Source organism: Hylobates moloch, unplaced genomic scaffold, assembly GCF_009828535.3.
Source record: "Hylobates moloch isolate HMO894 unplaced genomic scaffold, HMol_V3 SCAFFOLD_1, whole genome shotgun sequence".
Classification (NCBI taxonomy): Eukaryota; Metazoa; Chordata; class Mammalia; order Primates; family Hylobatidae; genus Hylobates; species Hylobates moloch.
The window spans coordinates 130,107,588-130,133,983 of record NW_026652276.1 but is presented as its reverse complement, the minus strand read 5'-3'; the positions used below and the strand labels follow the sequence as shown (position 1 = coordinate 130,133,983).

Here is a 26,396-nt window from a genome sequence, read left to right as displayed (position 1 = left end):
TTAAATTTAAAAAGTTAAAATACTTGTCATCACATTAAAAACATATTACATTAGTTTAGATGAGCTGCAAGTAAATCATCCCCTTACCTTTTAGAAGATAAAAAGTTTAGTGACTATTTACACACTTTGAACATTTTATATTAGAGTGGTCATCATCATTTACACGGGTGATTTTCTATGTCCATTTCCAATCCACAAATATCAGGGTGTTTGTTATGTAGCAGTTAACATTTCGAGCTTCTCTGAAAAGGTGTCTTTATATAAAACAACAGAGATAACTGCATATTATCAAAAGGTCATTTAGAGATTTTAAAAATAAAATCATTAGGGACCCCTTAAGAAAAGTAGAGCAATGAACTATAACTTTAAAAATGTGTATAATAGCACAAAAATCAAAGTCTTAATGGACACTCACGTGAGATAGTTCATTTTGTTTTTGTTTTGTTTTAAACATAAATTTCTAGAGCATTAAAAACAACCCTCATAGGTTTGTTAAACCTTTAGCGGAAGATTACAGCCCATGTTTTTGTCTTTGGTAAATAGCTGTTTGTCTCACTTTATTTACTTGGTATTGGATATTTGTCAATGTCATTTCATATCTACAGAAAATTCTTACGCTCTGTGGAGGTAGTGAATGTGTGTGTGCTTGTCTGCCGGAGGTCACATGACGGTTTCATCCTATTTGGTGGAGCAGCTTGACTTTTTTTCCCCTTGCTTTTGGTGATGGTTGTGAGTGCAGAAGTTGATTGACAGATGCATGCCAGAAACCCCCATTCTCCTTTTCAAAGACAACATATGATGGATTGCGATCTCTCAGCGCAGCAGGACACGGGGACCATGCAAGCTGTAATTGGTCAGGTATGGAGTCAGCCATTTCTCAACTCCCCTTTTTTCCACAAGGGTCTCACCATATGATTCACATAATTCATATTTACAGTACCATCTTTCTATCTGTATCTTCAGCTACCTGCCAGTGTAGTGCTGAAAGTGTGAAAGGCAAAAGGCACCCATTAAATCTGACCAGGGAAATCTCAGCTTAAAACTTCAATGCGATCCTTTTAAACAAAAACTAAAACAACAAAAACATTGAAGAATAGATCTAATTTATAATTTGGTCTGAATGTTTCTTAAAAATCGATTTTAGAAATTTGCTTTCTTTTTAGATTTTGATCTCTGAAAGAAAGAAAGTGCGAGAAGAGAATCAAGTGTGGTTTCCTAGGTAGTAGTTAAAATTTTTCTAATGCTGTTCAATATTTTTATTTTGATTGTGTTCTCTCCTTCTCTCTTTCTCTCCCTCTCTCCCTTTCTCCATATGGGAAATATAAATATATAAATACATGTGCCTTGACTTCTAACCCAGATAATGTGTGATTGAGCCCGGTAAATGTAGTAGTAGTCTTGGCTGCTGCAGAGGGGCAGGCTGCAAATTAAACACTGTCACAATCTGAAAGGTCCAGGTGGTCTGCTCACGCTTCCTAATGCAATCTAGCACAGCAGCTTTAATAAACAGCTCTATTTAGTGCCTCCTCCTTGTATCTAGGGAGGTGAGCTGGTCTGGGGCTGCTGTGATGAAATGCCAGAAGAATATCTCTCAGAGGCCTCACAAGCTGATTTTTAGAGCTTTCCTGCTCTGTCGTCTTTGTCTTCCAAATGGGTCAGTGAGTCTTGCTCTTTCTGTTTGGTGCTTTCCGTAAAGTCAGTAGTTTATGTTTGTGTTAAAATGTTTGCATTGTAAGCTAAATCAGAAGAGGAAAAGGATCATTGTATTTTCATTTGCCTTCAGATAACTAAAGTGGTGGAAGGAAGGATAGTACCCTGCTGCAAAGGGAGGGTGATTTTTCTGCCTATGATGGGGGTGGGGTAAGGAAAAAGGAAATATACATGGTTTCTTTTATTTTTTGTAATATATTTTTGACTAAATTTTTCTAAGTTATCTATGTTTACTTATGGGTTGTTAACTCATAAACCAGACTATGGTCACGAATATTTATAAACTCCTAAAAGTTTTTTTTGTACACTTTCCAATCAAGACAAGCTGGCAAGGCAATGACATAAAATTTGTTTGCTTTATGTTAATAGCATGGTGGAAAATATATTATCTTATTCTGTTTTCAACAAAATTATAGAAAAGCACTTCAGGGTTCTGAAAGCACATGGTTTATTAATACCAGCATGCTTGCTTCATAATGTATTTTTAGATGGAAAATGTCAAATACATAATACCATGTTTTCACAGGCTCACACTATTTTAAAAGAAGTAGATATTTGCTTCGACAGAGAAATATTTTTTAAAACTTTCAAGTTAATTTTTGTTCTATAGGCATATATAAAGTGAAGTCTCTAGGCAGGAGGAAATATATAAACTGATTTTACATGCTCTTAATACCTGTTTCAATGTAAGTATTCACTGATTAGCAAATATATCAAATATAGATAAAATAATTGTGGTGTAGGGAATGAAATAAATATCTGTTACAATGGATGATTTTTCATATTGAAATAAAACTTGAGCCCCTGATCACTGTCTTGTCCTGTTTAATAAAACTTTTCTTAGGTTGCAAGTCCTGTCTTCTGTATGGCATAGTTGTGGTTCTTAATACTGTGCAGAATTACTGTACTTCAATCTCTAATAAGAATAGGATTTCCTTTTTCTATATATTTCTGGTGAAAAATCAGGAAAGTCACTTGTAGTTTGTTATTCAGTATTGTTTATTGGAAATCAGTTGTAAAGGCATATACTTTTTAAAGGCTTAGGTATATACTTAAAAAAAGGAATCAGTAAATATTTTTACAGATAGTAGGCTTAACTTCTAATTTGTCAGGATTTAAAATTAGTTATTATTACATAGCTCTGTATTTTGTATGTACGCTTTAGTATAATTTTTAAAGGTTCCACATGTCTAAGAACTCTACATGTTAATGACTTCTTATGAATACATTGTAAATAGTTGCATCAAAGTAGTCACATGCTTTCTGAAGGTGTTATTTCTCATAATTTGTTAAAAACGCCTCAAAATGCCAAGTCAGTAAATTACAAAAGCAATTGTGCTGAAGGTTGTAAACATTTCTGTGCTAAAATTTACAAACTAGAATGCTTATTTTTTATTTGAAATTGAAACAGTAAGTATTTAAAAGGAAAGAAAAATAGAATATTGTCGTATATGTATACCATAAAAGTCAGAAAGTCTATACTGAAACCATATCTAGAAATAAAAAAGAAAGGTGGTATACATATTTGAAATGAATTCATTTTAGTAGTTATAGCACAGATAAGTGTATTTATTCAAATGATTACTTCTAACAACAGGAAAAAGAATGTGAAAATAATTTTTATTGCTCTGCTATCACTCAAAACCAGAAAGGGATGGTTTATTTTTTAGCTCTTGTCTTAAATATCATCTTATATCTACTCAGCAGGTGTGAATAATCCCATTTAATAATGCAAATGTTTGTGTTTGTTTCTTCTCAAATACGTTTTGGAATAATTATTATTTTTGTCTTTTTTTTTCTTTTTTCCTGTTCTGAGTCCTGTTCCTAGATGGCTTTGGGTTGGAGGAGCAAATAACCAGTTTTCAGTCAGAGTATTGAAAGATTCCCCTGAAGTATGAGCTTTAGGTTTTTTCATTCACTCCTAGGATGAAATATCCACAGTTGCCTCCACTGTAGGGAAGAGTAGACTTTTCTGTGTTTCTGGCCATGATCCAGCTCAGGACACAGCGCTGGCTTCACAGAGTAGAAATTGCTCATATATGACTTTCCCCTAGGATTTCTCCTCCCCCAAGCAAGCAATTAAGCAGTCTAGTACTTGGAAGAACAAACTCCCTGCCTAGTATATCAAGATGAAGAAACTTGTTCATTCACACAATTTTTGGAAATCAAATCAGATTTCTGATAGCAATGACCTGTAGTTAGCTTCCTAACCCCTTGAAGGTAGGATGGATTGTTATCCAAGGGATGATTTTCAATTCAATTCAATTACACAGTTAATCAGTTTCTGATCGTGGGTTTGATTATCATTTAGAAATGAAGACTTGTATTTCCATCTCTTATGGCCATTAAATGTTTAGTGCTTCATTTCTTTTTTTTGCAGACCTGAGCTTGTGAGTGACAGATTAGTTCATCAGTACTGCGGACCTCCTGTTTTTGTTTTTTCTCATCTCATACAGTTGGGTCACTGTGTCCAATACTCCTTCTGGCACTGCTGTCCCCAGAGGACCTAGCCAGCCCACCATCCTGATGCACAGGCCTGAGGGTCCTGGTTGGCTTCACGTCTATAGACTGACTTTTGCAAATATTGCAGAACAGAGGATATTAAATTAGTTGTTAATAAAAACAACAGATGAACCAAATCAGATGAAAATATTTATCAAGTATATCTAAGAGTTTGCTGGGAGTGAGGCAGACAGCTGGATAAAGTGATCATGGATGCACTTCCAGCTGACATTGCTAAAATACTAGTAGAAGAGAGAAGAGACCACACATTCTATATTTTAATAGCATTAGAAGTGCAATAAAAAGCTGTTTACAATTTCCCTTACTGGTACAATGGGTCTTTTATTTTTCAAAGTACATTTCGACCATTTGAAGTGTTGTAAAGTTGTACATTAGAAAACTAATGCAAATGTCTCAGACATTGCTCAGTATATGTGCATGCATTTGGCTTAACAGTATCTCCATGTATGTTTTCTTATATGGAGATTTTAAAACACACAAATATTTCACTGTTATAGCATCAAAACAATTAATTTTACATGGAGGTTTGTTTATACCATCCCTTGTTCCCAAAAGTATTTAACGTAGATTTAATAATAATTTGCTTACCTAAAATATGCTCAAATTGATATGTGATGCAAGTGGTCTAGGGAGAGGGGACGTTGGCATGATGTAAATAACACACTTGAAGATTGCCTTCTGTCAATTTAGACTGATATTCATGCCTTAAGTATAAAAATGAAACACTGGGGCTAACCTAACCCTGTTTTACTCATGTGAAGCATAATTCCTATATACTCTTAAAAAAGTCATTTTTGTGGATGTGAATGCCTATATTTTTGAAACTGACAGATTGCTTCAACAAATCTATGTATTTTGGGAGTGTGAAATTATTACTGCTTGAATTTTATTGAGAATATTTTTTCCCCAAGGTATTATGGATGAATGGTATACTAGAAAAAATACATATTAATTAAGGATTATTCTTTCTTATACATACTGGTGCTAGTATTCTTTTGGTAAGTGCCAGACTCACCAAAATTGAATCTGTACTATGTATTGTTTATTGACCTAAAAAACTTCACTTAATATTTCATTCATACTTACAGGAAAGTCTTATGTTAACATTTTACATTTTACCAGATGGACTTAATTTTTATTACATTTAGAATTTTTAAAAATTAAAGCAGACATTTAAATGATAAAGTCAATTTTGTCCATTTAAGTAAAATTTATCAATATAGTAATACTACTACTATACAATAATGCTAATACTAAACAACAATTAGATGAACTTGAGTCTTGAAACCGAATTTTCTTTTCTATCTCTAAGGTCAATTAATGAAACTCTCTGTACCATTCAAGTATCATTTTCAATACTTAAGAACTTAAAACTTTTTGATTCTTACCTCTAACATATGCAGAGAGGTGGCTGCAACTTTTAGAATACAAATGCTTACAGAAGAAAGTTTACATGTAATAAGTTTCCTGCATGTAAAATCTATAATATTTGTTTCAGAGGTCGGTGAAGGATGTTTCATTGAGCTTTTCTTTGCTATGTAAACTGCATTTACCAGTTTCAAGTGTTTTTCTCTTTATTGCTTATGAAAATTGGAATATAATTAACATGTCTGCAAATATTGAAAAACTTCACTTTTCAATTGCATTGTGATATTTTACAAGCTGTTACTCTTTTCTAATGCTTGATTGAGTAGAAAATAAAGTTGTGACATAAAGTGCAAACATGACAGGATCAGATTTGAAGAAACAATGTGCAAAAAGATAAATATTGACTTTAATTTGAACACTAAAAGAAAATCCAAATTACACAACTTTTAAATTAATTTGTAATTTGTGGCCAAATCTTTACTTGGGAGATAATAGCTGCTCTATATATAATCTCAAACTTGGATTTATGTTCTTTTTCCCTTCCCTCCCTCCCTACATCCCCTTCTTCCTTTCTTCTTTTGTTCCTCCCTCCCTCCTTTCTTTTTTTTTTGTAGGTGAAATGTGTATCCAATAAAGTAAATTACCAACTCAAGCTCTGCTCTCTTAGCCTATGTAAATTGCTCTGTTGAGCCATATTGTCTTAAACTGATCCAAAATTGTAATCAAGATTTGTACCAGTTTTGCTTTTTACACATTTCTCCTGCATCTCAATTTGAAGAAAGGGTTGTGAGTGAAACACTATCACTACATTTCAGTAAAGATTTATTTTTCTTTTTATTATTTTCTTGTTCTTCCCAATTCCACAATGTCAGCAAATTATGGCGAATATTACTTAATTTTTATTGGAAAAATTCCTTCCTAGTTTGCTGTATGCTTGTGTTGTTTTTCCACACCCCACTTATAAACGATCATATTATTGTTATTTCAGGGATAGCACTTCTCATAAATGTAAAACCATTGTATGTAAGTAATAGCAAAATAATTGAAAACATCTTTGATTATTTACATTAAAGGAAATTCTCTAGGTTTTAAAACACTTGTTTTTCAGGTTGGCTGGTCTTCAGAAAATAGCTTATTGTTTTATCAGTAGCTTTAAAACCCCCATGGTATGAAAGATTCTTTCTTTAAAAGACAGACACTAGCTGTTGATACTTGGCACTGATTCTAGGTGAAATGCAACTCTATTCCTTTCAACAGCACTTTTTAAATTATAAGACAAAAAAAAATTGAAAATCAACTGAGTATTCTAACTTTCACCTATTTTCAGGATTCCCCCAACCCAGGAGGTATATTTTTCCAATGGGAAAATGTACCCACATAATTTCCAGCACTTCCCTAGTCCTAGGCTCAAAGATGCAAATAAACGTGTTGACACCTTTAATGAAAAGGATATAGTCGCTCAAAAGTATTGCTCTGACATCTTGCTCTCTTTCTTCACTGCCATTTCTCCATCAGCTTTTCTTCTCTTTTCCACTGTGAACCAGAGTCAGTTTGATGAGTAATAAGTGAAAAGTGAATCTTTGTGGGCTTCCCAGGCAGGAAAGGGCACTGGAAAGAGAGACAAGACCTCGAGCAAAACAAAGCAAAAAGGCAGCAGCAAACTCACCAATATACCTGCTTCTTTAGTTTATATTTCTAAGTTATTTTGTAAGCTTACCTCATCTCACCTAGCAATTCAAATCACACACAAAAATACAGTGAAATAATACGTTAGCACAGGAAAACTAGAATTAAAAAATAAAGTCTAAGAAAAGGCCTCACAGCGCTTGTGCTGTACACAAATTTCAATATTAAGGAAAACTTTTCTTTAAATCTTTAGAGCTTTTTACAAGAGATTAACCAGTGCTCCGATGCTGTGAAATAGTACTTATTATTTCTGGAGTTTAATATGATGTTGACCCTACATATTTTATGACTTTGATTTTTGATGAATAATTTAAAACAATTTTTAGAAAAAAACATTTACCTCTAACACCTAAAAACTTAGAGAAACAGGAATATTTTTAAAAGATTACATACCTGTTAAATGGTGTTTTTAGCATTGATCAGAACTCAGGCAAATTCCTCTTCAAAAGAAAAAAGTACGACATTTATAGGGAACTTAGTTTTCAGCACGGAATTCATATACGGATTTTTTTTAAAGGAAGTAGGTTTTTGTTGAGAGTAAAAGGTAAATATTGTACCAAGACAGAAGCAAGGATACCAGAAGCTGTAATTGATACTGAGGAAATATGAGAGAAAAGTAGATGTTCTTAATTCTTCAGTTCTTTTCCTCCAAATTGGAAGGGCAGAATGGGCAAGAATGGAGCTGGACACACAGTAGTAGGGACTATGGCAAGCCAAACTTGCTTCAGACAGAGCTAGTTAATTTTGTAAGTCTTAAATAATACTAGAAAACAAGCCTCTTTCAACCTTTTCTCCAGAAGGTTGAGAGTTAGGACAAATGTAAAATGCTGCTTGATGGGCACAAATAAAACCGAGAACATCAAACCCATTTCACTTAGTGTCAGTCCTGATGATTCATCATTATGGTCAGGGCGAACTGTGGTCTTTGGGCTGAAACAATTTTATCCATTAAAAAAAATCCAGAATGTTCCAGCTTGAATCTTATATCCTTAGGGTTACGATATTGAATTCCGAATTGGGAAACTTAATCTTGCAGCCAGATTTGACAAGATGCTGGTTGAATGGTGGGCAGAAGTGATGATTGTGGGATGATATGCCCCAGGGTCAGAATTTGGGAAAAATAAGAGATTTTATGAAAGTTTGGCTGTGATATAAGAATGCCAAGTTTGAAAATTTCTCTCTGTTCATATCAGCAGATGGTGTTCAAGGGTCCTAAAAGTAAATCTCTGTTGTATTCATTTTCTCTGTTTCAATATTTCTTTAACAAAGTGAGTCTTTGCACATTCTTAGGTGCATTTCTTGGTGTATTTCTGTAACTGCTAATACAAGAGGTGTTTGTAGTAATATTCAGAAGGTTTCTGGGAACAAAGGCTAATATGGCTCAAATCCCAAACCGTCCTGCATTGTTCCTAGGTAATATATTAATCCTCAATTCAAGAACTAAAGTTGTGATTTCTTTTCTGAAAACTTTTTTCATTTGTAAACAAACCTATATCTAGGTTTCTAGTGACGAAAGAATTTAGAGTAAAAATGAAAATGAGACAGTCTAGCAATCTAATTCATTAACACACATGCACACTCACAGGCATACTTTAAACATTTTAGGAATACTTGACTAACCTCTAATAATCTAAAAATATTTTGTCTCTTTTCAATCTTAGTACCTGAAAAAATTATGGTAGATGTTTACTTAAAATACTCTTCTCAACTTGGTTGAGAATGGAAAAATACTTTGCAACTTTTTTGTTTTTGTTTTGAGATGAGGTCTTGCCATGTTGCTGAGGCTGGCTGTGAACTCCTGGGCTCAAGAGACCCTCCCACCTCAGCCTCTTGAGTAGTACTTTGCAGCTTTTAAACATCAAGTTTATGGTAAGAATTTGAGTACATAGTCGATCGGAAAACTGCAAACATATGAATATTGCGGTTATTTCCTTCCAAAAACGGGGGCTGTTTGCTTTGCAATGTACTGCCATGTGTACTAGTGCTGAAACCTATAAACTGCAATTGCTTTCTCCCTTTCTACCTTTATTTATCAAATAGAATTTAAACAGCTAGTTCAGGCAGGGAGTGGAACATCTGAGTAAAAGTGACAGTACATGAACAGAAGTCTTATATGCACGTGATTGAAGTGAGTTAGTTACATGGTAGACTCCTATGAGTATTTTTGAATTTTTTACTAAAAAATTATAACAGTAATGCCTGCATATGGCAAACCATTTCAATAGCACAGAATAGTATAAAGTGGAAAGTAAAGTATCCTGATTCCACTCGCCACAAATAACCACTGTTAACTATTTCTTATATATCCTTCCAGAGATTTTCTATGCATGTATATGCAATCCTTGTACAACCCAAGTAGAACCATACTATACATAGAGTTCTGCGACTTACTTTTACATATAAAAAATATTTTGAACCTCTTCTCATGTGACTATGAATAGATCTGCATCCTTCTCTGTAGTACTCCCTTTTATGGATATACAGTGATATTTAACCAGTTCTCTCTTGATCTAGCTTTTAAAAATAAGTTAGTCTCTGCAATCAGTCTAACAAGTAGAGAACTTTCATCTCTCTTAACATAAAAGATTTCAGAATTTTCCAAATAGGATTTGTTTGAGCAAAAGAACTCATAAATAGTGTCTCCTGAGAGAAGGTTAAGTGTAATGTTAAAGTGAAGAGTAGCTTTATGCCACAAGAAAAGATACTTATCATTTATATATTGAACACGCAAACCAATTAAAATAGCAATAAAGATCACAATATTGTATTTAGTAACAAAGAGGTAAGAATGACAGAGAATGGCATAAGGAGCTGGTTCTCAGTCAGACACATTATGACTTGAAAACCTTTATGCTTGCTCCAAGCCACCAAACTCAACCGAACAAAATGCTTGTTATTTTCTTTCATGAGCCTCAATGCTGTTTATTAAGATAATTGACATAGATGTATGTTTCCAATGTATGATTCAGTTAGTGTATCTAGATTAGTGAAAAAGAGACCAGAAGAAATTCATGGTAATTAATGTCAGTTAAATTTCTGTTTTCTATATTTCATATTGTCAGACCAATCCTTCAACCCTGATTCATAAGTTAAACAATGCAGTCACAAACAGGGCTAAATAAAAACTAATGAGACTTAGCTCTTGAATTCTACTAATTTAGGGTTTTGAGAAGGTAAACAAAGTGTACATTATTGAAATATTCCAGAGAATGTAAAAAGTTATGTTTTACGTTTCTTTTAGTATATGTCTCTGCTCGTTCTCTTTAATTACATCACCTCACATATACTAAGAAGACAGTAATGTAGGTGGTAATGAAATCTTGTATTTGAATAAAAGATGGGAGTGTGAGCTGACCATGCCATCTTTCCCTACACAGACTTCCAGAATTGAGTCTATGGAACTGTCCACTGGGTAGGTGTGTGTTCTTTTTCCTCTTGTTTCTTCCTTCCAGATGCTAAGACAAGTATGCTTCATCTGTAGATTTAAAGGTAGCTGGCTTCTTTGCTTGGAGCTTAAAATGGCTTTTAAGAACAAATCGCAGAGTATGGCTTTAATATTAATGATCTTGTTTGAACCCCACAGCTTTAGAAGTAAGTACAGATCATCATCCCCATTTTATAGAAGTGGAGGCTGGCTCAGAGAGGTTATGTATATTATTTGTAGCCATATTGCTAATGAGTGGAAGAAATGAGACTTGAACTCATATCATTTTCTAAAGTTTCACTGTTTCCCTCTGCCTGCCTTTTAGAACCACCAGGGGCAACCTTTAAAAATCTACTGATGTGAAGAACTCATTCTCAGAAATTCTGGTTCTATTTATCTGGGTGGAGCTTGGGTATTAGTATTTTTAAAAAGCTTTACAGGTGATTCTAGTGCACTCTATACACCTATGAAAATTGAACAATGTAACCCCTCCTGCCCCCCGCCAATCATAAATCAACAGCAGAAGAGGAATGGAGGGAATGTAGTCTGGTATTCATTTCATGTATCCCTGTGTGTCTGTGTGTGTTTCAGTGGGGCTCTTGTAAACTTTCTTGAATGTCTAATGTTTAATACCATTTGTCATCCAGAAAAGGGCTAAATATTTAACCATCCAAAAAACAATATATATATTAGGCACTGTTCTGTGTGTGTGTGTGTGTGTGTGTGTGTGTGTGTGTGTGTGTGTGGAAAATTCCCATGGGATTGAAAACAGGTTCCTATCTTTAAAATGCTGATGGAGTCTGAACTATTTGAGATTCATAGCCTCAGAAACTCTTTTATCTTTTGATAAATTAACATTCTGTCAACCATCTATCATCTGTATATCTATCATCTTTTAACTGATTAAGATTCTTGCTTAAATTTGAAATCAAATTCAACTTATTTGCAAGATAAGTTTGCTTTCTCCATCCATTCTTCACAAAAACTCAACAAAATTCCTGCCAAATGTATGCTGGCACTTCTAAATTCATTTTTATGAAATAATTATATTGTATCATTAAGGATTATGGTGATATGAAGTCAGAGGATTCTACCAAAAAAAGTATATCTTAACTCAAATTTTGGAAAACTTAAAAAAAATCCTGCGGTATTTCTCATATTTTGAATTCGATAAAGGGCATCTTTTATCTGGCTGTTTTCAACTAATCTTTTTCCTGTCAAATGGCATTTTAAACAGTGTGGCCCTGGAGACGGAGTGGGGCTGAAAAAGAGAACTTTCTTTCTACTTAGTAGTTTGAAATGCTCACAAAATGTTATCTTATTTACATTTATGTGTTATGAATGTAAGGCCAAATGGAGCGTACTCCTAAATATCTCCTTTCGCTTTTACAAATGATTCAGCCATGCCAGACCTCATGGATATATGGTTAGAAAACAAAATGCTGATTTGGTGAAATAAATCAACATGATCTTCAACAAAGCACTTACTGCCTTGGAACATCAGAAGGGAACATAATGCTTGGTAGAGACAACATTGTTCTTTTTCTTTTTTGTCTGGGGCCTGTAATATAATATATCTTATATCTTGTACCGCCACCTCTCCACACCTGCATCCCTCCTTTCAGTGATCACTCTGAATCACAGGGAGGAGACATGGTCATTGTTCAAACAGATAAGCTGAGCCTTGATACCATCTCCTGCAAGAGCCCAGCAATGCGGGAAATTGGGTTGAATCTTTTGAGAGGGAGTCAAAGAGAGATGTGTGCTAGAATCCAACACAGTAGACAAGGATACGAGTTAGAGATTTTGTGCATTAAGATCTTGGTAGGTTTTCTCGTCTATTCACACCTCCCTTCCTTCAATATTTCTTGGTGGTTTTCTTTCTTTCTGGTTGGACCAAATCTTTATAAGAAACAGAGATTTAATGGAAATATTGAAGACAAGAGACCATGCTGCCCCCTGGTTATTTGCTTAAAGTCAGCATATTAACTTGATACCACAGCACAAATTATGGGCTCAAATTATTAATATGTTTATGAACAAATGAACAAAAGAGTATGTCCCTGACTTAACCAATTTTTATTTATGTTTAGGAAGAATTACCATTATACATTAATAAAAAGATAAATACGTGCCTCATGCACTCATTTTATTCTATTAGAGTTTCAAGGGACAATAAATAAGACCCTTTAATTTCTTAGTTTGTTTTCATTTAATACTTATAAATCTCATTGAAAACTGTGGCTTTAGACCTGCAACCAAATTGGTTTGCTAGCATCTTGTGCCCTGCATTTTAATCTTGGTACAGTCTACCAGCGGAAAGTTTGGGTCTGATGAAGAGACCCATTTACCCAGGGTTTCTGCTTCCTACTGGGAGTGGGACAAAGAGGGAAAAGATCAAATTCACATATAGGACTAGAGGCCATGAATGTCATACTCTTATCATGCACCAATGTAATACAGAATTGCTCCTCGCATGGGTGAAAAGTATGTTCACATGAAAACCTGAGACCAGGGGAACAGAATGCCTCCCACCTTTCTTTATCTGGGCAATTCCTTCCAGCCACTTTTTTCAGGAAAGAGTGATATTGGTGTATTATTGAGGCCATTGTCAGACTGAAAATCCAAGCAAAGGGGCTTGAATAGAATAGAATTATGGGCTGTTTGTATTTTCAGTTTAGACTGGTGCAGAGATGTTTCTTTTCCTTTCACTTCTCTCTCTCTCTCTCTCCCTCTCTCTCACATCTCTATCTTTATCTATCTTTAACTGTATAACATTTTGTCTTCTGTCTCCATACACCCTCCCTCCCTTCTCTACAATGGAATTGGCCCACAATCATCTTAGAACAGGTGAAGAGTTGAAAGCATTGCTAGAGACCACACAGGTTGTTTTTTTCTCTTCATACTCAGCATCTTACTCCTTCCCCTTATCTCCTACTTCCCGTACAACTCCTAAGTCTCTCTAGAGGTATGACCTGGCCTGTAGTGGGAGCTCAGTGGGCACTATGGAATGACTGCTTCGTTACAACTGTCACTCTGTTAATTTATACCTCAGTAGAATGCTCGTCTCAAGTGGTTTTGAAGCCTCAAGTTGCCTTTGCTCCATTTGTTCCCTCTCAACATTCCTTGTCTGGGAATTTGTTTTTTGCGCTCTGCTCCTAGCTTCATTTCAGAGTGTGTAAATGAGGCTATCCTTGAAAACAGTCATTTTCTATTTTCATATGATGTCTAAAAGGAAAGGGCTCCTCAGCCATGGTTCCTTATTCATACTGCATAACACGTTTAATTTAAGCAGCCACCACCATGGTATCCAGCAGATGCTTATTTTTAGAAAGTCATAATGTTGAATCTTAAAACGTGAAGGGGGGACACGAGGTTCTTTGTAACAGATCTTAAAAGACAAAGGGGAGTGGAGAATGAGGACACAGAGTTTGTGTTTTAGGAGTTTACATTGACTAGATTTTAAGTTACATGGGGACCAGATAAACAAGACATGACCAAAGGAGCACGACTGAAAAACAGCTTATAAAGCCAATATCATTGTCTTCAGGGATTTCATGAAAATATTCTTCTATTTTTTTTAGTGGCAAAAACAAATCTGTACTAACACTTTGCCACTTTTAAAACATAGTCCCTGAAATATTACTCCAGGTGGAAATATTGTGTTACTATTCACTTTAGCAATGTTTTATGCAGTACAAGTGACTGTGAATAATTTTCATTTTTCTACAGTCTGGGAAATGGATTATTCAAATCATGTTTTAAAACTTTTAATACAAAAGGCCACAGAAGAGTATGTTAATTGGCAGCTTCATGCGTACTTACAAATTGACAAAGTTAATGAATAATAAAATATAATGAATAAAGAGATTATTTTGGTAGTACTTGGAAACAGTGACTTGAGTTTAGGATCTACCCTAGTTGGTTCTTGAATAATATTTTCTCAAAATAATGTCTACGTAAAGTTATGTTAATGGACTATTTTTTATTTCTGTGTATAAAGATAAGCAAATAGTAGTATCTGATCACTTGACATTTAATTTTTTCTTGGTTTTTCAGCTCAATTTTCAACATAGTAGTGAAGCTTATTTATACATATACATATATACCTATATATATTCTTTTTAATGAAATAAGTATTTTTCCTCTGTATAACAAATTAAGGAAAAAGGAATATAGGCAAAGGTAAAAAGAAAATAAGATTTTAGACTAGATCAGTAAAAAATGCAGTGTTGACTGGTTTCATTTATTTGAATGAGTGTCATGCATAACGGTTATAATTTTCAAGTTTTAAATTAGGATTGTGTAACATTATAAAGTATAAAATGGTATCTAAAAATGTCAGAAATAATGTCTGAGACTGAAATCAGGATTTCTCAGGGGTTTCAGGTTTAAGTTTATGATTCCAGAAATAACCTAAGGGAAAATCTGTCTAGCACTTGAACTGACACTGAGCAACACTGATATTTGAATTTCAGGATTTTAAACACACACACACACACACACACACACACACACACACACACATCAGTGGTTCATATTTGTTTTTTTAATAGTATATGGAAACCTTTTGTGTTTTTTTGGTCTTTTCACAAGAAGTCAAAGCTTGTGAAACATGTAAAGTACTCCAAGTTTAACGCATCAACGTAGCATTCCGTGGAAGAAGAACATGCCTGGTGTTCTGAGTGCGTATTTCGGAGCATTGGCCTCTTGCTGGTCCAAAGGAGTAACGTGTTCTCAGGGGCTTGAGTTTCTCCCTTTGGAGGCAAAATTTAGCTCAGTCATTCCTTAGCACCTTTCACAGCTGTGGGTAATATTCATTTTCTTATCTCTCCTAGAAGTGATTTTTCCACTTGGTTGAACAAACCTTTTGTCCACCTAGAATTCAAAATGTCTGAGGCTAATAAAAAGGCAAACCCATCAATTTTGTTAGTGCCAGCTCTTCTTTGTTATTCTCAATTTTCCTATATTCATTGAGCTTTGGATAAATATCATGTCATCTCTTTCTAAAAAACATGGGAACTCCACGCTGCAAGAGTGCTGCATGGATGTGCCTGAGTGAATCAACAACCTGGAAATCGGAAATAGACAGCAGAGTGGGATGGGGTGGGTGTGAGGAGTCACTCAGTTGGTCAGGAAAGCCAGGCAGAGGTTTTGCAAAACAGTGTTGTGTCATGATGGTATAACGACTGGTACTCGGTGGGTTTCAGAGGAGGTAAGAGGAATAGAGGGAGGGGGGAGAAACAGGGAATTGATTCCTTGTAAAATTGTAAGGTCCCAATGGATACTTTTTTATTAGCTACTGGAGGCAGGGGCCATATTTTCCCACAGCCTGTAGCACAATTCTTTACACATAGTGGGCACTCAATAAAGATTTGTCAAGTGTACGAATGCACAGGGTTTTCATAAAGGCATGATCCAAGGCTGTTCAGGTGGTTCTTACTCCATTTTTATCGCCATTCAGAACTTACAGGTCCCATAGCAACAATAACTTGTACCTCTCAAGCATATGTAGTATTTAGTATTTCTGTATGTGGTGTCAACTTTCATGTCATAATATACTATATATGTAACTGGTTAAGTTACTGCTGTTGTGGGAACCATAGGCTTTTTCCCACCTAAAATAAGCCCTTGCTGGCCATCCTTGTCTATGCAGAGGTGACAACTGTACAACGCTTCCACGCCTAACTCGTCTCACTAACCCTAGGCCTCCTGTTTGGTCGACACATCCAATGACAGGTTTACGTGCTTTTTGTAATGACAATGCTATGCTTAATAGTCTTTTTTGCTAGTAACACTGTGACATTAATATTTTGAAAGCCCACTTTTAGATTTATTATTGCTTTGTTGGGGGGTACCGTTTTATTACATGTACATTTTGAAAAGGGGATCAATTCAATAAGCAGTCTGGTTATGAGATGTTCCTAGGCACGATGGCATAGAACAAATATGTTGTCTTATCCTGTCTCATGCCACCAAAGATGAAATGTACTTGCTTTGTTCCCTTAAAGTAGGTACTAAAACTTTTTATTTTCTGTTCGTAATGAGAGATTTTTTAAAGGAAGCTTCTTGAAACCTGGAAAAAATAACCAGCCCTGATTTTAGTTCATTTTGTAATTCATCTTTGTGAATGGCAAGCTAAGGAAAGTGGACAGTGAACAGTGAGGGGTCAGTTAGGGTAACTCAAGTGGAGTTAAATGCGTCTCCTCTCCAAGTGCAGCCAGCAAGCATGTTTGGGGGGACATTGAAGCACACTGTTTAAGCAGATTGGCCTAGAGCCAGCAGATTTCTGTTTGTGTTACTTGAAGCTTATAGATATACTCTTGGGAAAATCCTCAGAATATGTGTGCTTTTCTAAATGGGAAGCCTCTTACTGTTTAACAGTGATTCACTTATAAGGCTTTTACTTCTAGTGATCACTTGTACTGTCTAGTGAAGCAAATACAATATTTTTACCAATGTTTATTACACAACAGCCACTAATATTAGACTGCTCTCCACTGTCTATCTTCTGCTAAATGTTCTCTTCATTTCTTCTACATCTCCACCCTTTCCATTTTCTCAACACACACACACACCCTCCCAACTTACAATGAGATATTAATCTCTCATGCATTCATAGCCCTGGCCTCAAGACCAATTTTTGTTTCTCCCAATGCTATAAATTGGGTCACTCAAACATATTTGCTGAAATGGAACAAAAGCACTCTGACATTTTGTTTATAGAGCATCTAGAAAAGATCAGGGTCAGCAGACACTTGTCTTCCCACTCCTGTCCTTTTCATGTCTTCTCTACCCCATGCACAGGGTCTCCTGTGCACTGTTGGTCCTTCCTTATCAATAACGTGGCCTTTCCTTTTCCTTAGATCTCCCAACACCTTGGTCCTTGGCAAGCTAAAAATGACCTGCCCAGTGTTGTTTGTTCAACTCCAGCCTGGGCGACAGAGCGAGACTCCGTTTCAAAAAAAAAAAAAAAAAAAAGAAAGGAGTGATTAAGCATATTAAATCCATAAATCATGTGACATTACAATTGTTTTCAAAGAAATTGATCTGGGTATATGAATTCATACCTAGGTATTAATATGTGAGTAAACATGCAGTATTTATTGTTTAAAATGAGTTTCTTGGCATTACAGTATATTATCCTTAAAGATTAATTTAATGGTGGAAATATCATATTGGGAAGGTGAGAGAGATGTTATTGAGTGAATAGTTCCTTACCTCTTAACCTGTGCGACCTATCAGGTTACTTTTCTACCTTGATGTTCTTGATTGTGCCTGCATAGTTGGTAAATAGTTTAAAATGACTTATGGGTATAGCAGCATTAAACTTCCATAATGAGACAAAATATACTAGAAAGATCATTCTTTGACACAGGCCATTTTGATTTTTTTTTTTTGCATTGGGTTAGAGTTTATAAACAAAGAGTTATAATAGGTGATATGTTATTTAATTCATGTGATTTTTATCGAATACTTGTTATGGGTCAGGTACCTATCCTGGGGATAGAAGATTACTAAGATAACTGTGGTCTCTGTTCTCACCTAGATTGCATTGTAGACAAGCAAACATGAGAAACAAGTAAAAAAACAAAGGAGAATCTCAATTTGTGATATGCACCAGAAAGGAAATGAAACTTATTACTAAGCTAGTGAATTATGATTGAGGATGGGAAATCTACTTTAGATGAGGATATGTGGGAAACTATGTCTGAGCTATTTCCTAAAGGTTGCATGGTCAACCTGTTGACCACAGCTGGTGATGCCATGGGAGAAATGGTGATAATGGTGGTGGTGGTGGTGATGGTGATATGATGTTGATGGTGATGGGATGATGATATAATGGTGATGGTAATGGTGATGATGATGTTGGTGATGGTGGTTATGTGATGGTGATAGTGATGGTGATGTAATGATGATGGTGATGGTGGTGATGTGATGATAGTCATGGTGATGTGATGATGATGCTGATGGTGTTGGGGATGATGATGTGAATGGTGATGACGATGTTGGTGATAGTGATGATGTGATGGTGATAGTCATGGTGATGTGATTTGTTGGTGATGTTGATGGTAATGTTGATGGTAATGTTGATTATAAGCCACAGTGGGGTTTAAAACTAACCTGTGGTAAAAATAACAGGGCTATGTCAAATGTAACTCCTTGACATATTATCAAAGAAGACCTAGAAATAACAGACAGGATGATATTAAATAAGTTGTTTATTCTTACCTTTGGCTTTAAACAATTTACTCTTGAAAGTACACTTTGTGGCAAAGGAGCAAGCAATACTTCTAGAGTTTATGCATTTTCTATGATAGGTAATGAATTCTAGGAGAAACAAAGTGATTGCTATTACTTTGTTCTTCCTTAGGCAAAATCAAGAGATTTTGAAACCAGTTTGTTAATATGAGGTTGATTTTGCCTTGAGGTTAGTGATTTACAAGTTTTGTTGTTGTTGTTGTTGTTGTTGTTTTCGAGACAGGGTCTCACTCTGTTGCCCAAGCTGGAGTGCAGTGGCACAATCTCAGTTCACTGCAATCTTTGCCTCCTGGGTTCAAGCAATTCTCGTGCCTCAGCCTCCCAAGGGGCTGGGACTAGAGGCGCATGCCACTATGCCTGGCTAATTTTTATATTTTTAGTAGAGATGGGTTTCACCATGTTGGCCAGGCTGGTCTCGAATTTGTGGCCTCATGTGATCCACCCACCTCAGCCTCCCAAAGTGCTGGGATTATGGGTGTGAGCCACCACACCCAGCCAGTGATTTGCAAAGTATTAAGGAGAAAAATAACATTTTAGGGCAATAAACTGATTACTGACTTACTGCTTTGGTAATTTATTGATTTGATTAATTTCTTCAAGTGACTACAAGTTGTTTTTCCCCTTGGGGGAATTTTTGAATTTTTTCTGATGCATATCTTCTTCCCAGCCTTGCCCTTTCCTCTCTTCCTTTTCCTCCCTCTCCTGCCAATATGTCCTCAGCATAGAAATATGAAGGCTTCCTTTATGATTTAGTATGAATGTTAGACTATGAAAAGAGCGTTTTAAAATTTACTGAGTTGCTATTAGTTATACTAAGCCTCATTCATAATCTGTGGGACAGCACTTGTGGAAAGCCAACACGATTTAGTTATCTTCGTTTCTGAATCTGGAAGACTTTCATGACATGGAAAGAATCTCAGTTATTTAGTTAACCAGACAAAGCAGATTGTAGTACATTTGTACTACATGCTTCTGTTTTATAAATAATACAGAAAGATGAGATGCATATCTAAATATTTATGGATGTGTACAAAAAGCCATCAAGGATATACTAAAATGTTAATCTCTTACTTGTAGGATGTTTTGAAAACATTTTCTTTTTTTTTCCTTTTTCTAACTTCAAAATTTAAATTCTAAAGTTCAAAGGCAAAAAGACGATTTTTGAAATAAACCACAGAAATAGTAAGTTGTTGTCACCTTTGACTTAGTAATTCTACTTTTAGGAAATATGCAGAGACCTGGATAAAGAAATTATATTAGCACTCACACACAAAAAGGAAGCATCTGATGTCTTAAAAGAAGGAAGTGATTGGGCTGGGCGTGGTGGCTCATGCCTCTAATCCCAGCACTTTGGGAGACCGAGGCAGGCGATCACGAGGTCAGGAGATCGAGACCATCCTGTCTAACACGGTGAAATCCCGTCTCTACTAAAAATACAAAAAAAAAAAATTAGCCGGGTGTGGTGGCAGGCACCTGTAGTTCTAGCTACTCGGGAGGCTGAGGCAGGAGAATGGTGTGAACCTGGGAGGCAGAGCTTGCAGTGAGCTGAGATTGCACCACTGAACTCCAGCCTGGGCAACAGAGCAAGACTCCGTTTCAAAAAAAAAAAAAGAGTGATTAAGCATATTAAATTCATAAATTATGTGACATTACACTTGTTTTCAAAGAAATTGACCTGGGTATATGCTTATGATATAATGTGTAATGTTAAGTGAAAAAAAAATAGCTTATGTATTATGGTTCTAATTATGTAAATTTTAAAAGTGTAGAAAAAAAGACCATAAATAAATAACCAAACTTTTGGCAGTGATAATTTTTAGGTTTGGGGAATCATGTTTTTTTAACTTTTCAACGAATAGACATTCCGTTTAAAATGAGATATACATATAAATGTTTATATATATTTTTCAAAGAATCAGAATAAAATCTCTGATAACAATTCATCTTGATGTTTTGGTAATAATAATTGGGAAGGCCTAGAACATATTCCTTTTCACTGTGTTCACCCAGTGCCTTAAGGAAACAAGTAACAAATCAGAGCCTCAAATTTCTTGGACACTTCTTATATGCTGTTTAAACTTCACAGAAATATTTTTAAAAATCTCAAGCTTTAGGGAGTTGGATTATAAAAGCAGCTATAGCTTGGACATATTATTGTCAATATGAGTATTAGGCACATTTGATTATCAATACAGTCAACTCTACTCAGTTGGTCAGGACCGTTCAATCAGATTGACAGACAATAGAAGATTTTCCTGTTTCCTCGCGTTCTGGACATTTTGAATGAGAATTTGTTCCACTAAATTGGTGCCTCTGTTAAGCTCCAGGACAAGCCCAGTGAAAGCTGACTCAATTGTTTAGGCATCTTTGGACCTCTGAGTTAGGGGAAGAAAACTGTGGACTAGCAGTGCCTGTGCAGAGGAGGCCCTCAATAAATAAATGATGGGCACCTAAGGCACATTTAGTCTTGTCCACACTTCATCCCACAGTTTAACCTGGAAAGTTGGTACTTTATATATGTATATTATTTACATGAATGATACTCGTCTGGGACTAAAAAGTAAAATAGGAGAAGTAGTTGTATTAACAGTAATAAAAATATATTGAAAATGAGGGCTGCCAATTATTGGTCCACCTGCTGTGCTCCAGGCCCTGCAAGAGATGCTGGCATTTGTCTTCTCGTTAATCAGTGATGCCGCCCTGATTTGCTACAGTACTTGCCCTTTCCTGAGGATTCTAACATGTGAAAAGACACAAGGGCCAGGCTCTCAGCACATATGGTGTCTAATGCCCTTCAACCCTTTCCACCTCTTGTTTTTGGTCTGTGCCCTGATGGTTTTCCATCTCATCTGTGGCAGATGAGATTCAAGGTGAGAGAAAGAACAAACCCTATAAGGTAATTCTGTCACTCACCTCATCTTCATAATCTTCCCTGAGCTTCCTCTGCTGCTCACCCTGGTATTGATCGTGTCACTGGCTATAGCAGACCAAGGCAGGGGGCTGCAAACCTTTCCTCACAACCCTCGCCAGTGCGCCTGTTTCAGCTCCAAGAAGAAAAGCCTGCTGTGAAAACAATCAGTGCATTTGCTTTAGATCTAAGTGATTCCAACTAGGTCGATGCTTCATGCTGATGTGTTGAAAACATTTAAAAAATTTCTCAGAGTTTGATTTCCACGGGAACATTGTGGCATGTGTCTCAGTGTCTGCGGTTGTTATTTTTCACGAACGCAGCCGACAACTGCTTCCTGCCACAGCACACAAAAGCAGTAGGAAAACGGAGGCTTTTGTCTGGATGGATATTTACTATAAATGCATTTTGTGGAAAGGAAGAAACCTGTGTGTGTGTGTGTGTGTGTGTGTGTGTGTGCGTCTGTGTGTTTGTGTTGTGTGTTGTGTGTTTGCGCGCATGCGTGCAGGCACGCGTGCACGTGTATGTAGGTAGGGTTGATAGCCGCATGCTATCTTAACCTGCCGTCAAAGAGGTTTTTGTTTTAGTTTTTGTTTTTTTTTTTACTCCTGAAGTGAGTAAGATCCAATGTTGACAGGGTACAAATGCAAGAGAATGGACTACTGTCTGGTTTGGGTTTGAGTTTTGAGATTTCCTTTGTTTTGACACTGACTTTCCTAGACAAATAATTCATAATAATGCCAAGAGTTGCTTTATCTTCTAAAGGATCTAACAGATCTCTGCAAGTTTATGTTTATATCCAGAAACAACTGGACCCTTTCATCATATTGTGGCATGCAGCAGTAAAATGGACATTACGAAAGGGAGCTATCCTCACACAAATTCATATGTATTTAATCTCTGACAGAGATCCAGGATAATATTTAATTGTAGAATCTAAGCTAACAAGTTTTCCACCTGAAAAGTAATCTCTCTAAAGAAAAGGAACGCTGTGCCAGCATATATGTGGTGTATTGTGGTATTGGGGGGACACGATAAGGGGTAAGTGGCCCAGTTTAAAAGTGTTGGAGTCAGGAGCATGGACAAGCATCTTGCACCTGATCACATTTTTAAGTCCCCATTCTAGTTATTAATAATACAGTTGGGCCGGGCATGGTGGCTCACACCTGTAATCCCAGCACTTTGGGAGGCTGAGGCAGGTAGATCATCTGAAGTCAGGAGTTCGAGACCAGCCTGGCCAACATGGTGACACCCCATCTCTACTAAAAATACAAAAATTAGCCAGGTATGGTGGCACACACCTGTAATCCCAGCTACTCAGGAAGGTGAGGCAGGAGAATTGCTTGAACCTGGGAGGCGGAGGTTGCAGTGAGCCAAGATCATGCCACTGCACTCCAGCCTGGGCGACAGAGCAAGATTGAGTCTCAAAAAAATAAATAAATAAATAAGTAGAGTCTAGGATTTGTTTTAAAAATATAGAACAATGTACCTACAAGCCACACCTTCAAAATTGCTTCTTTATTTAGAGACAAAGTCAGAGAGCTGACATTAGGGCTTCTTATTTTCCCATGTAGCTCCACAGAAGATCTGTGGCTAAGTCAGAGTCAGAACCTAGTTGTTTAGTGTTCTGTCTGCCAAGTCCTGTAAAAAGTATGTGTGTCATTTCAGCTGAGTTTTCTTTGCAATGTCATCATTTAAATAAAATGTTGGGGTTTTCTTCTAGGCATGAACTCTCTTGGGTTGTGTTACCCTGTGTGCTGTTTACTGTCAAGATGCTGAAAGAATGTTCTTATAATGATCCAAGAGGAAGTGGCAAATGAGTGCTCTTCTTCAGGTATTTTGTTGATATTTCAGAACGCCTACCAATAGGAAATTTCCACAAAACTATAATCTGTGAGTTTATTATATAAAATCGGAGGGAAATAATTGTCATGTTTCCTTGAGTCAAATGATTGAGATTCCCTTTTGCTCTGATGTGCTGCTTCTTCAAAAGGTTAGATTTATTTTATGCCAGAATTATTCCTTAATTCATAAGCTGTATCCATGGGTGATACTACAGTTTGTTTTACTGAACACCTACATTGAATATATATCTCTTTCCTTACTGTTTACATACTTGACCATTAGAGTTTATATTCTAAATACAAGCTGCACATAAATAATCTTTTATGGAATTTTATTTGCTATTCTTATATTTCATTTTAAAAATAAGGTAGATGTTGCTTTTATGGGAAAAGATACTCTAGATTTTTGAGTATTACTTTACACTTCTATTTCGAGATATCTGCAATTAGGAGGCTTAAAGTATTTTGGGGGGATGTTGGGTCAGTAACACCCACAGTTTCCTTAGGAATAAAGTGGGAAGAAAATTTCATGGAATGTATTCTGTCTTGAAGGCACAGAAAACTTGAAAGGAGACCTAGGTCATTGCTGATGGGTCTAGGAACAGAATTTATCCCCAGTTTTCTAATTGCTTATTTTAAAATTAGATACGTACTTTTTAAAAATGGGGTAACCAGTGTCTTGGTCTGTAGAGTTTTAGACTTTTAGAATGCTGGGGATAATATAATCAATTGATTCCAGCATGATAATGATATTTTGCAGTGTTCTATAGCATAAAGAAGGCAACATTTATGCTAAACATGGTCCCTTCCTTTCTGTTAATGGCATTTGTCTATAAACACCAAGGGAGTGGAGCTGCCGTAAGTCAATGAGTGGAGGAAATAGTTGTAATATGTCATCTTTCCAATGTCATTTCATTCATTTTAAAAATGAACTCCTTGGGTGTGCTGTAGAAACACTATTTTACTTTAAATATACTATCAAGAGCCCTATTTGTAAAGAATTTATGCACTTAATTTATGTACTCATCTTGTCAGGTTACTTTGTTTCCAGATTTTTTCCCTTCAGAGCAATGAGAGAGTCTTCATGAGTTGCAAAAAGAAAAACCATAGGCTTATAATAAGCTTATACTGGCTCATGTGTGAAGCTTAGCCTACTATAGATTTTCCAGAAAATCAAATATGGATGTGGCGGAAATATCTTTTCTGGCTAGGAGAAGCGACTCATTATGAGACAGTTAACTGTACATCTCTTGCGAGTGTCTTTCAGTAGTTACTTAAAAGCCAATGTTTAGCAGCAGAACCTTCAGAGAGGCATAACCCAATGCTGGCAGTGTAGGAAAGCAGCTTTAAATGAACATTTCCCACAGGAGATTGTTTCAGACAGGGTGTGGAAATGGTAGGTGAATGAAGGTCTCTTCTAGCTAACTGGAAAAGCATGTTTTCAGGAGAGCAGATGCTATAACTACAAAAATGAAGGTGAACATACTGAAAAGTAGATAAAATTAATTTTACAGAAATGATAACATGTTAGACATTGTTGAGCAACTTTTAATGTTAAATCTTTCTCCTATGCCTTGGGTAATACAAAGACAACATTGTTGAGTTAGTTTTAAGAACGTCTATGTGCAAGGCAAGTCTTAATTCACCTGATAAATCCTTGTGAAATATGTGTGGAATTTTATGGATTCAGAAAAAGCTGAATTTTTTTTTCATTCTTTGTCAATTTATCTTTTTTCTTTTGTCACCTCCACATGTTGCTATAGCTTAGACCTGGAAAGAAAATTGCGAAATTTTTTTTTCCTGTTTTCTCCACACCAGACTTCCTCCTAACGTCAAAGGTCCTGCGGATCATTCTCACACAAATGTTGGAGAGCTCTTTTTCACAGTTGGCTATACAAATACATCCTTGGTTTAATAAATGATGGAGCCTCCTACTTCTTAGTTTCCTTTTGGCAAAAGTGGAACTGTTTCCATGAAGCTGTGACTTCCTTTTTGCTACTGCTATTGACTCTTCCATTAGGTGGAGTCAAGAGCCTTTGGGCAGAAGGATGGTACACCATAAATGACCGTCTTCCTCCTCGTGGTCTCCATTCAGATGACCACTGAGAATATTTATCATCTTGCTTACGGATTTAAAAAAATTATGTCAGTAACTCTGTTAGAATATTCTGTTTTGTTCAGGAGCAGAATTTTAAAAATATATCAATGCCTAACAATTTCTTAATCTTAGAATTTATTTCCTTTTTTAAAAAAATATGATGACTATTAATGGTATCTGTAGGTTTGATTTTATGTATATATTATATACCTGTATTATAGATATCTATATTACATATAGAGATATCTATTATATAGAGACATATATCTATAAATATCTATATATAACAATATATATCTATTATATATATATTATATATTGTTATATATCATATCTATCATATCTATAGTATATATAGATATATCATATCTATAGTATATATAGATATATCTATATATAGATATATCTATGTATATATAGATATATCTGTAGTATATATAGATATATCAGTAGTATATATAGATATATCAGTAGTATATATAGATATATCATATCTATAGTATATATAGATATATCATATCTATAGTATATATAGATATATCTATATATAGATATATCTATGTATATATAGAT

At 35.6% G+C, this 26,396-nt stretch overlaps 1 protein-coding gene across 1 annotated transcript in view; it reads left to right on the top strand.

Annotated features, from left to right (window-relative positions):
- Positions 1 to 708: 708 nt before the first annotated feature.
- Positions 709 to 26,396, top strand: part of POU6F2 (POU class 6 homeobox 2) — a 479,743-nt gene continuing 454,055 nt past the window's right edge. Inside the window, exon 1 of the mRNA XM_058445593.1 lies at positions 709 to 858. Coding sequence (XP_058301576.1) covers positions 754 to 858 — 105 coding nt within the window. The 5' untranslated portion in view covers positions 709 to 753. The remainder of the gene's footprint in view (positions 859 to 26,396) is intronic.